Source organism: Pagrus pagrus (assembly GCF_965226575.1).
Source record: "Pagrus pagrus genome assembly, chromosome: 18".
NCBI classification, from domain to species: Eukaryota; Metazoa; Chordata; class Actinopteri; order Spariformes; family Sparidae; genus Pagrus; species Pagrus pagrus.
In genome coordinates, this window is record NC_140202.1 from 3,217,138 (window position 1) to 3,230,238 (window position 13,101).

The window sequence follows — 13,101 nt, forward strand, 5'->3', positions numbered from 1 at the left end:
CAAACAGATCCATTTTTTATGAATCCTGTATTTGCATGGGTAGGACGCATTTTGTCTGATAAATCTTAGACATTTTTTCCGGTATATATAAAAGTCATAGACATTTTCTACCATAGTGTAGACATACTCTGTTACAATTAAAAGTGATACATTCAAATTTTTGCTTAAGTGAGAATACAAAAATGTTAGCTTCAAAATGCACTTGTACAGTAGCAAAAGTATTCATTATGCAGACAGGTCCCTTTCATAATAATGTATATTATATTGTATAATTATTGTTGCTTGTATTCATAACTTTAATGTTGCTGCTGATAAAGCTAATTTTACATGGTCCTGCACAACCAATTGAAATATTATCAATATTGCAATATGGCAAGTGCAATATTCAAATCCCACAAGCTGCAATTTATTGAATAAAATGTGTGAAACACCTTTCAAAACATAGTTACAATGTGCTTAAATACAAATAAGATAAACAGTTAAAATTAGAAGAAAGCAGGATCACACAGTACATTCATATGACAAAAATAAAACAGGTAAAAGAATAAAACTAGAGAATAACAATAGCACAAATTTATAAAAGTACTTTTTGTGACAAGGCGGGACCTAGGAATCGATAGGAGGGACACAGCTGAGGATCTAAGTTACCTACGGGCTCAGAGGGAACCAGTAGGTCAGAAATATAATTTGGGTCCAAATCCTTCAAAGCTTTCAAAGTTAGCAATAAAATCTTAAAATCAATTCTAAAACCAAAAAGCAACCAGTGAAGAGAGGCAAGGATGGAAGCAATGTGGTCTAATTTTTGGGAGATAAGTTAAAGCCTAGCAGACGCATTTTGAACAAGTCGGAGGCAAGAAATGACTTTGCAATTACCTAGTCCGATAATCTATAATCTAATAATTAATCACAATATGTTTTTTATATTGTGGAACTCTACCCCCAAAGATCAATTAAGTTTTGTTGATATAACGTCATTGTATATTGTTGATTACATCTTGCATTATTAACCCCAATATGAAGAGTAACTTGTAACTTAAATTATCAAATAAAGACAATGGAGTACATTTTTTAAACAATGTAGTGGAGTAGAAGTATAAAGTAGCATAAATGGAAATAATTATGTACAATAGGGCTGGGTATTGTTAAGAATCTCACGATTCGATTCGATTTCGATTTTGATTCGTTAGGTCACGATTCGATTCGATATCGATTTGATTCGATATTGATTGATGCTTTGATATCGATTCAGTATCAAGTAGAAATACACAAGTAAGAGTACCAGAATTTTTTTTTAAATAATCATTTATTTAGTTTCAAGCCTTATGAACAGCCATGGTATAACTCATAGCATGACAAAACATGACACTGCTTTAACACTGAACTACAGTGCAGGTAAATTTAAATTATGTTTCTTTCCTCTTGGAAATTGTAAAATAACTCATTACATTTTGAGTAAGAAAACATCAGCTCAATAATACTAGTACATGGTGTGAACAAAAGTATAAAAAAAATGACAGTGCTGAACTAAAGTGCATGTAACTTCAATGATGTATTTCTTTCCGCTTGGAAACTGTAAATAAATAACTCATAGCATGTTGGGCAAAAAAAAAACATCTGAAAATATAACATCAGCACAATAATACCAGTATGGTATACAAAAGTAAAAAAAAAAAAAATATATATATATATATACATATATATATATATATATATATATATATATATAGAGAGAGAGAGAGAGAGAGAGAGAGAGAGCTTAGATCAGGCCCCAAAAAATCAAGCCCGACCCGACCCGAGCCCGTGCACCTTGTGTCCAAGCCCGGCCCGGCCCAGCCCGGCCCGGCCCGGCCCGACACATTAACTGTAATTATGAGCCCGATCTAAACCTGACAATTTTTTAATACGTGGTGTAACAGTCAGAGTTACTCCTTTTGTTTAGCGGGTAATGTAACCTGCACGATGAAGAAGAGCAGGTGTACTTCCGCTCCCCGTGAGAAAGGACACTGCCGACAGAGTGAAGACTCCCCATTTTATTTTGTCTTTATTTAGTAAAGTGTTGGTGCAAGAACCTCGGCCTGGATCGTTTGCATGTATGCCTGTAACTGTAATTAGTGCCGTAGAGACCTGGCATGTTATGGTCAGTGTTATGAATAAAAGTGCCGTGCGGAAACCCCCACATGTTGCCTGCCGTCTCTTGAGTAACTTACCTGCACTAAGTGGACCATCACCTTCCCCTTCACGTGGGCTGTTATAACTGACGTTCTCAACTACAACTCCGAGGTGTTTGAACTACAGAAGTCTGTTTAAAAGTATCTTAATGAATAATGCAACAAAGACGAAGCATGTACACTGCGTTGTTTGTTTATTTAGAACGGAATGGATCGCAAATGAAAAAAGTAATGATTTAAAAAAAATAAAAAAAACACAAATGCTTGATCAAGGGCCCGGGCCCAGGTTTACACAGGAATACAAAATGAATCCACACGTCTACTTTCAGGTTTGAAGGCGCTGGCTTAACGCTGCTGCTACTCACTACAGTCGCCATATTGTTATGGTTTGGTCTAGTGCGGCCCCCGTCCGTACAGCGTGAATCACATGAGGGTGTTGCTCACAGCGCCCCCACTGGCCAGGGGCTTGAATCGATTCAGAAGATTGCTGAATTGATATTGAATTGCATGGAAAAGAATCGCAATGCATTGCTGAATCGATATTTTTACCCATCCCTAATGTAAAAGTATTTGAGTAAATGTAGGTATACCTACATTTAGGTATACCTTCCACTACTGGGCTCCAGTGGCTCAATACACTTCAAGAGAAGTGAGAATTACTAGCCTCACTATGCTAAAGATGGCATTTATGGCATCAGAATAATGTGAGAATTGGTAAAGTGGCTTGTAAACAGCAGTTAGAGCAGTTTTCTGTCAGCTTCATGCTTCCTCTAGCTGACAACTGATGTTGAATCCCTTTAGCCACACCACACCTCACCCAGTAATTTATTCTGCGCCTTAGCCCTACACAATTTACCTGTAGCCTCTGTGCATTCCAGCAAGAACCATTTAATGAAAGATAATTGACTAAATACGGGAAGGCAAAAAGTCCAGGTTATTAGCAGAGAGTATGAGATTAAAACTGTACCACAGTAATGAAGAAAGATATTACTTTGTTCAAACAGTGTGAATGCATCGGTTCCTGTGAATTCAATAATAAGGTGTCTATCTGATTGTCCTGCTTGCACACACTGAGACAGTTTTTCATGCCAGAGAAAAGAGAACAATTTGTATTTTCAATACCTTTTTTTTCTCCAGTGATGGAAACTTTGGATGACTCGTGCATATTTCTTGAAAATGCATTCATGAATTTCCCCTAATGTCTATAAAATTGCAAACATAACCACTCTGCTCTGTGCTTTATAAACTACTTTTTCCCTTCTTATTCATTGATTTGCAGCCGCAAGATTATTTCCCTGAGAGGTGATCATTTTAAATGCATTTGTGATATTGTTATCCGTCAAGAATCAACAATCATTACATTTAATTATCTTGAGAGCTAGTTTGAGACCTAAAAACATGCACATTTTCAGTCTTGACTGTTTTGTTATTTTCTTATTTGCTTGGAGGCTTCATCATCCTCAGTATAGTGATTTATGATTTTCTCAGTTTGACCTCACTTTCCTGCTCATGAGTGATAACTTTCAATTTGCTCTGGTTATGTGAATTGATGCTTTAAATTGTTTGTTACTCTATAATGAATGGACACAGTATGTAGTTTATATGCAGTAGAAAAATGACCTGAAGCAAGAGATTTATGTGCTCTTATGTGAGTGTGCAGTCCATGTGCATGTCACAAGACAAATTAGGAGCTGGGAGCAAAAGATAACGAGCACGGAGAGGCCAACTACTGTTTTTGAATTAATATTGATATGACTTTATTGCCTGCACATGCACACCTACTGCGCTCCTCTAGTTGGCTGACACAGTTTCCCGGGGCACTGCCCGCACTCAAGCAATGGCATGATTAAAAATCAATCAGGGCCACATGGGGGAGGAGAAAAATTGCATGACTTCTCTCAAACGTGAGGAAACGCAGCTTCTTCCTGGTTATGGAAAAAGGCAATTAAGGATGAATAATGGACTGTAGCCCCACTGGTGTCTGGGCTCTGTGGTGGAGGCGCTTTAGAGAGATCAAAGCTTAGGATGCATGACTCTAAGAGAACAGCAAGCCAACAATGGATGGATGACTGAGGAATCTATTTATAGATACAAATACGGTTAAGAGTCTTTAAGGGATATGTTCTACCCATATGGTATGCGGTACATGTTTTATAGCTTAATTTGTGTATATATACTGTAGCAGTGATTTCCAACCTGTTTGGGTCAGATTCACACATATCAAATAAGACCAATCATTGACACCATCTGCTTTATCCTGAAAGTGTGTTTTTATATTTATTCTCACACCTTTAATTATATAAAAGTTGATATTGACACAATTACTTTATCATAGCTATCTTAACATTGTGAATGCCTTTTTATGGGTTTGCAGTAAGTTTTGTCAAGTTTTCAGTCTAACCACCACCACCTGCCATTGACAATTTCAATGTATGGCATGGGAAATTTGTTCATTACCTTTGACTCTCTATTTCAACTTCTGCCTCTCTGCCAGACAGTTTCAGAGGCATCCCCTGCGGTACTAGTATCCCAGATTGGGAATTAATTATATATATTATACTATACATATATTTATATATACAGTGCCGATAAAAAGTATTCACCCCCATGGATGTTTTCCCCTTTTATTAATTTTATAAATGGAATCATGGTCAATATAATTTGGATTTTTTACAAAAAAAACCTCTCTAATGTCAAAATGAAAACAGATTTCTACAAAATAATGTCAATTAAAAATTTAACAAGTGAGCAAAAGTATTCACCCCATTTAAGTCAGTTTTTAGTAGATGTTCCTTTAGCTGCAATCACAGCACTGAGTCTGTGTGGAAAGATCTCAATCAGGCTTGCACATCTGGACACTGCAATTTTACTCCATTCTTCTTTGCAAATCTGCTCAAGCTCTGTCGGGTTGCATGGAGATCGGCGTGGACAGCCACAAATTCTCTATTGGATTGAGGTCTGGGCTTTGACTCAGTCACTCCAGAACATTCACCTTGTTGTCTTTAAACCATTTCTGTGTAGCTTTTGCTGTATGCTTAGGGTCATTGTCTTGCTGGAAAATAAATCTTCTCCCAAGTCGTATTTCTCTTGCAGTCTGAATCAGGTTGTCCTCCAGAATTTCCCTCTATTTTGCTGCATTCATTTTACCCTCTACCTTTACAAGCCTTCTAGGGCCTGCTGCTGAGTAGCACCCCACAGCATGAAGCTGCAACCACCATGCTTCATGGCGGGGATGATGTGATTGTGGTGATGTGCAGTGTTTGGTGTCCACCAAAAGTAGTGTCTAATCTGAGGGCCAAAAAGCTCCATTTTGGTCTCATCAGACCAAAGAACCTTCTTCCAGTTGACCTTGGAGTCTCCCACATGCATTTGGGTGAACTCTAGTCAAGAGTTAATCAGCTTTCTTCAACAGTGGCTTTCTCTTTGCCACTCTCCCATGAAGCTTTGACTGCTGAAGAACCCGGGCAACAGTTGTTGTATGCAGAGTCTCTCTCATCTCAGCTGATGAAGCTTTTAATTGACCAGGGTTTGACCAGAAGTCGCAGCTGCTTGAACAGGAAAAGGCCGCGTCTAGCTGAAATTGATATGTATTAATCAGAAGTTGTTATGTTAGTTATGTATTACCTCTGCCAAGGAGTTTATGTTTTCACCTGTGTCCGCTGGTTGGCTGGATGGTCACCTACTTAAATGCATTTCCACGAAACTTGGATGGTCTTGGCCCATTTACTTTTGGTGCAGATTCGACCTATCCAGGAATTTTTTCTCAATTTCTTCAACATTTCTTTTGACATTTTGGTTAATATCTATCTATAGTAAAGGCCTTGGTAGAGTTTTGCCCTCTACTCAGTGCCATTCTAGTGAAATGGAAGTTTAAAGTATTTCCAAAATTGCCTCAGAATTGAGCTTCAGATCAAGGATTCAAAAAGAGTGAGGAAGTGTTTACAAACCAGTGTTTTCTATAAACTTGAATGAATAAACTTTAGTCAGGCACCCAATGACGATCTTCCTTTATCCTGAGTATGAAAGTTGACACATTTTACTGAAACTCACTCAACTCTACTAAACAGGAACCACCAGAAACTGCATGTCAACGCAAACTACACTCATACATGTGGCAGCCCCAGTGTTTGTCTCTGAAACTGATAAAAAATCACTGACTGTTACAACACAAAGGTTCCTACAGCATTTCGTTGATTGGTGATACATCTTGGTCAACTACTGCAGCATTGACCGATAATTTCAGTCAAAAGAGAGGCTTAGTCAATCATAGTCATATTCAAACATGTGGAATAATAACAGTGAGTTGAAAATGTTAAATGGAATGTACAAGAAATCACATTGAACCAAAATAATATTCAAAAAATGGTCATTGAATACTTATCTCATTATTATTGCATCATGCATATCAAATGGGATATACTTGGACCAATGAAGTAATCTTTCTGAATTACTCTGTGCATATAAATAGCCACTTAGCATGCTTCATTTTGACTTTTTCTTTGATCTGCCCCAGCATAACAGACTAATCCAGTGCTGCTTTTAACATTAAAGTCCCCTACCCTGATCATGAACTCCCTTTGTCTATATTTATATATTTTTATATATATTTTCTGTCTCTCTTCTGTTTTCAGGATGATTCCCATGACTAACAGAGCCTTTGTAGTCACAAATCTCGTCCCAGGGATGCAGTATGACCTATGTGTCTTGGCCATCTGGGACGACACGGCCACCACCCTCACTGCCACCAACATTGTCGGCTGTGTCCAGTTCATCACTACAGAGGACTACCCACAGTGTCAGTCTCTACACAGTGGCTTCCTGGGTGGTACTATGATCCTGGTCATTGGTGGCATCATTGTGGCCACTCTCCTGGTGTTCATCATCATCCTGATGGTGCGGTACAAGGTGACCAGTGGCATCCAGACTAATAAATTACCCAACGTGAGCAACACGTACTCGCAGACCAATGGGGGGTTGAACAGGTTCAACGGTGTCCCACCACAAGTCAAATCCACTGTGGTGGTCATGCGTGAGGAAATGGTAGAGTTCAAGTGTGGCTCCCTCCAGAGCAGTCTCTCTTCATCCTCATCCTCTTCTAATTCATTAGACAGCCAAACAGGGAGGGGTGCTGGCGACCGCTACAGTGTGCAGGGTAGTGAATGCAGTACCCTGCCCAGCAGCAAGTTCAGGAGGCACGGGCATGGTGCCAAAGCACGTCAAAATCTGGACCACCTTTTAGGGGCCTTTACCTCACTTGAGCTGCGAGGGGTAGCGAGGGACCAACAAGGGGCTTCTGGCCCATCCACCACCTCCAATGCTATGATGGCAGTGGCTACGGTACCCCCGTCTGATAAAGAACCCCTGCTCGGGAGGGCTGAGTCCACCACCATGCTGGGCCGTCTCCTAGGGCTGCCCCAGGAGGGTAAGCCCAAGAGGAGCCACTCATTTGACATGGGTCATGTGGGGACAGCACAGGGTCGCAGCAACTACCCCCGCAGGATTAGTAACATCTGGACTAAGCGCAGTCTGTCTGTGAATGGCATGCTGTTGCAGTACGATGACAGTGAGGACGAGAAGCCCACTTTTGAGAGCGCTGAGTGGGTGATGGAAAGCACAGTTTGAGTGCAGTTGCTCTGACTGTGAGGTCCACGGCTAAACAATGAATCTTTATCAGAAACTAAAGGAACGTGAGTGCAGAGGCAAGGATACTCCAGTGGAAACCTGCCTTTGGGTATTGCATGAAGTTCATCCATGTGAATACTGTCTAAGTAATTATGTAAGAAAAGACACTCAAGTTGATAGATTCCTGGCCATGATCTCTAATCTCTGACGGTGTCTAACTGTGTTTGAAATATTGTTCCCGATTCAAAACAACATGGAATCTTGGATTGTGCAGATGGAATAACTCCCTATCCACAGGGCACGAGAGAGTGTGTCTGAGAGAAAAAGATGAAAAATGAATTCACAGTGGATTTACTACATCTTTATCACAAGAACTGAACGCTCAGAGGATTTGCCTCAACTGTGGTGAACTGTTTCCGCATCACAATGTCTTGGACCCTCAGCGTGAAATAGGACTACTGCAACAGTAGAGAGAAAGGACCAGAGGAGTGAATAGAAAATTAAAACAAAGTCATTTTTATTTTCATCTGGGTTTTTCTATCATTTTTACTATTTATTATTTGAGGCGATCCATCAGCAGGCAGAGGCACAGCTCTTTCATAAGGTTGTAATTGTCAGCAATCAAAAAACAGCTCAACAAGCAGCCATTTCATTTAATTCAACAGTACTTTCAGTGACATTTCAATCAATCACAAATTGAAAACATGGCTTATTTCAAATAAAAGTATAACCCCATGCACTAGATATTGGCAACACTGAACAACAAACGAGTCTTGCGTTTCTACCTCAGGTTATGTATCATGAGGTTATTTATGAAATAAAGCAAATGGAAATGCAACAAAACCCAAATGCACAAGATTGGATCACAAACAGCTCAAAACACAATGTCTGCAAATGCTTCAAAGAATTATTTAGTCTCCAGCCGATTAATTAGAGCTCAGGTTGAATTCCTGCTGTGACAAAATGTCTTTGTGAATGCATGATACACTCTGCATTGGTTAACTCTGGTGACAGTGGTCCCTGTAGGCTAAAAGGCCATTGATGAAAACAAAGTGTTTGCCTCAGGGTTTGGTTTCAGATGTTATCAGCACATATTACAGTCATCAGATGGGAGTAGTCTTTGAAATCCATCAACCCCACTTAATCGTTTGCTTAAACCCCCAACAGGGTGTATTATTCAGCTGCCATTCTCCTTTGGTAACACAAATAAAAGAGGAATACAATTACTCATTTAGCCAGGTTAAATGGCGGAATGAGACCAAATTGAAGTTCATTAGCTTGATAGAGGTCATTACGCTGCTTAAGAGATGACATTAAGAGGAGAGAATGGTAGAAAAATCACTTTTTAAGGGCCAAACAGCAGAAAACTCTGGAAATCCATTACACCAAATTGCATGATACAGAGCCTTGTTGGTTTATGTATTGTTTGGCTCGATTCATCAAAGGACCCATTTATCTTTCATTCATGTTCACACAGAGCTGTACATTGCAGTAAGATACTGTGAATTAATGGTTTTTCAGATTTCTGCCTATGATCAGTCGAGACATCCCTACACACTTGCCTTTCTCAATATCTTGTGGACCTCTGCTGCATTTCAAGACATGGGGCAGTCATCTTTTTTTTTTTAAGGTTTTCTTCCTTCGGTGTACCGTTCTGTATATTGGCATTTTTTTTGTACAATAACTGGGTGAGAATGTAAAGGGGGGAAATCGTGCAGTAGTATTTTTATTTTCATGTGAAGCAAACAGTGAGAAGGTGCTTTACTGTGGTGTACCAACTTGGTCATTGTTAGTTGGCTTACTGAAATAGGATTTTATATGATACTGCAAGAAGTGGAGGACTGGCGGTTTTTCAGGGGTCAGTTCACTCAGATTACATAAAAACATATTTTCTGACTTACCTTTTTAGGTGTTTAACCATGTAGACAGTCTTGGTTTAATTTGCTCAGGTTTTGAGACTTCTATGAGATTTCTATCTTTGTGGGCAATTTTGCAAATAATCAAACTATGGTTAAGTACCTAAGCCTGGTGACATTATATATTTTTGTCATTGTCAGCAAATTCCATGAAAACACCAAAACCAACAATGAATTGATCCTACTAATAAGAGTGTATTGCGTGTGAGCCCTATGATATATCTTAGTCCTCTGTGACACAAAGCTCTGTTGTTTTCCAGACACACTTACAGGAGATGTGTTCCTTTATTACCACGAACAAGATAACTGTACTGTATGGTTTATTTTAACTAGATCCAACATAGTACACCAGGCCTACTGAACTATTTTTTAAGAATTTAAGGGGCTGGAAATATATATTTCCTACATGTATGTCTGACCTGTTTAGCTTAGAATTTAAATGTATTAAAAACAAGGCACTTTTTTATTTTCTCTTCATTTTTTTGGTTCACACAACTGAAAAAAAGGCTTAATATAGTATATATATATATATTTAAAAAAAAGTGCAGAAAAAAAACAATACACATTTTTAATTTAGATAGGTTGTCAGTTTGACTCTCCTAAATTCCCTCTGTTTTAACAGGCTGGGTTAAAACGTTTTTTATGAAATAAGTGTATTTTTGTGATTAACAACAAACTAATGAATGGGCCAATTAGCAAACTAACAAAATGAGTAAAGGGCCAGAATACGGTTTTTAAAGGGCTGCATTCAGCCCTTGAGTTGAGTTCAGTTGGATAGGTCTGTGGTACACGGTCCTGCTGCAATAAATAAAACATGTAGTAACCCGCTGTTAAAAATAGTCCCTAACAAATGCCCTGTTTAATCCTGTTCATTTTACATTATCTAGCACTACAGTGCCCAGCTGCTATGACTAACATAGCCAAGTGCCGAGCTACACATAGGTTAGAGATGTCAGAAATTATTGAGACGGACCAATACATTAAAGGTTTTGAGTATTTAATGGAATTTGTAATCTGTCAGCTATTGTATTTGATGCACTAGCCAAAAACAGACCTAAAACGGATTCTCTAAATGGAGTTCCAGAAACCCCAATAAGAATAAGAATAATAAAACATTAATGATTACAATTCCTATCAGTGTTGCAAGTGACATGTACAGTGATAGAGGATTTTATCACCCACTCTCATAATGGGAGTGGAGGCATCCATAAAATCCTCAAAACAGGCATAGTTTTGCATAATTTGCGAGAAATGAAGTGACATCTCACTGCAAATCCATGGAAAGTTTCTCAGAAATCTCTGTAATTTGTCACCAATCAAAGGTCTGCAATTTGTAAATGATGATGTACTGAAAGCCTTTTAGTCAGTGCTCAGCTGAACATGCAAAAGTATGAAATATGTCTAATGGATAATGTACAATTCAACATGGAGAGTAATGTTTTTAAATAACTTTTGAATATTGACTTAAATTTCAAATGGAGCAGGAAATGCATCTTAAAATCAACGACTTTTTTATAAATTTAGCACAACTTGCTTAACTCCATTAACTCTATTTTTCCTGAAATTAGCGCCAAATGATATATTCTTTAGAGGACATGTCCTCTGTAGGGCCAGGCAATGCAGCCCTAAAATAATATCCCAATATCTTTAGGTTATATCTCGATACACAATATATATCTCAATATTTTAAAATCTAATTAATGCTAGGACCTGACGACAAATCAAGTATTACAATATTTTTGATCTAAGACTCGAATGTTGATATTGTGACAATATTGTATGGATGACTATTGGGATTTTCCCATAATTATAACACAGGAGATTTTCAACAAATAGCCTTCAGTGGGTAAAGATAAAAGTATAAAAACAAGTACAACAGTCTGCTTAGTTCAGAAAATCATCAATCAAATCACTTTACTGTAATGCAGCCTTTAAAACCAGGAAGAGAAAACACTCATAACATATAACACACAGTATAACCATTTTCAAAAGAATATATAGTCTCATATCCCGATAATGATACAATATCAATATATTGCCTAGCCCTACTCCTAGGACCTTATTGCGAAGCCTCACCACAGTTATCACACACAGAAAATTGTTTCATTGAAACTTTGAGCAACAAATCCAAAATTCCATTCATCTCCATTCTACTGAGGTGGATGCAGAAATCTGTATGAATAGCCTAAAACCTGCATGAATAAAACCAAAAATGTCTGCATGGATAGATACTGTACAATGAGGGATACAGTAAATGAGAGAATACTTTTTGTCATTTGGTTGAACTGACCCTTTAACTTGCTTTCCCTTCTTGTGACGTCATGTAACATCCTCTTCCACACTGCTAACTAAGAATACAATTTAAGTGTGTACTTGACTTGACATAGTCATGATTCTCACCTGAGGTTCTAGGACAAAAACAAGAACAAAAAAAAAACTGTTTCTGTGTGAATACATTTTGCTACAAAAGAATATAAAATATTGATTAATTCCTATGAACCAAACTGGCTCCTCTGTGTTTTTTCTTCTTGAAACATCTCACTGATACACTCATTACTTCATGTGCCTTGGATAACATTACTAATTACATTTTGGCCTTCATCCTTCTGAGCTTAAAGTCTTATGTTACTGTTCCTACACACAAAGCACCAAGTAGCTAATGGAGTGTCCTTCCACCCTCGCTGTCTTTGTTTACTGTGGATGAGCCAAGGGTTTTCCTCCTGAGGTCCAGCTGCTGTAATCAGGCCAGTCGCTGCTGACTCACCTCAGCGCTGCCCTTATTACAAATCACCGGTACATGCAGCTCCTGGCCAGAGCCCATAATAAGGCCTTAATTCATATAATCTGTCAGGAAAGGTGCTTACGGCAGCACAGAGTAAATATAATCTCCACAAGGGCCAAGCATTGCGTGATAAGACAGCGATATGCGCCTGCTGGAGGCTCAGGAGGGACGTGACCCCTGGATGTTGAATGTTGGAAGCTTGTTAAGAGGTGTTCAGCTGGCACGATACAGATACAAATCAAGGAAAATATGCACATTGAAAAGACATGTTAAACGTGTTACATAATTTTTAAATGAAAGTAAACTGCCTTCAGCAGTGATTGAATCATTGTCTCAGCTTTATTTGTGTGAGCAGGTGAGAGAATCTCAACTTTCTTGATGTGCAATTCCTTTTGAAATGACAGTATTTGCCCTTGCAAAAATGTACCTTTTAATATATTGACAATGTTCTTGTCTGTTTCTCTCTGTGATGGCTGTACTGACAACAAGCCAGAATATCCATTTAAACAATAAGATCATTACTGAGCCTGTCTCGAATAAAAAAAAATAATAATAAAAAAATTGTTTCAACATAGCCTGATATCTACCAAGACTAAAGATGTGAAATAGTCCA

The 13,101-nt window shown here is 38.4% G+C and overlaps 1 protein-coding gene across 2 annotated transcripts in view; it reads left to right on the forward strand.

Moving 5' to 3' along the window:
- Positions 1-11,961, forward strand: part of LOC311273584 (leucine-rich repeat and fibronectin type-III domain-containing protein 2) — a 158,843-nt gene extending 146,882 nt beyond the window's left edge. For both annotated transcript variants that reach the window (XM_084380703.1, XM_084380704.1), the window contains one exon: positions 6,800-11,961. In XM_084380703.1, the coding sequence (XP_084236829.1) occupies positions 6,800-7,790 (991 nt within the window). In that variant the 3' untranslated portion in view covers positions 7,791-11,961. The remainder of the gene's footprint in view (positions 1-6,799) is intronic.
- Positions 11,962-13,101: the final 1,140 nt, after the last annotated feature.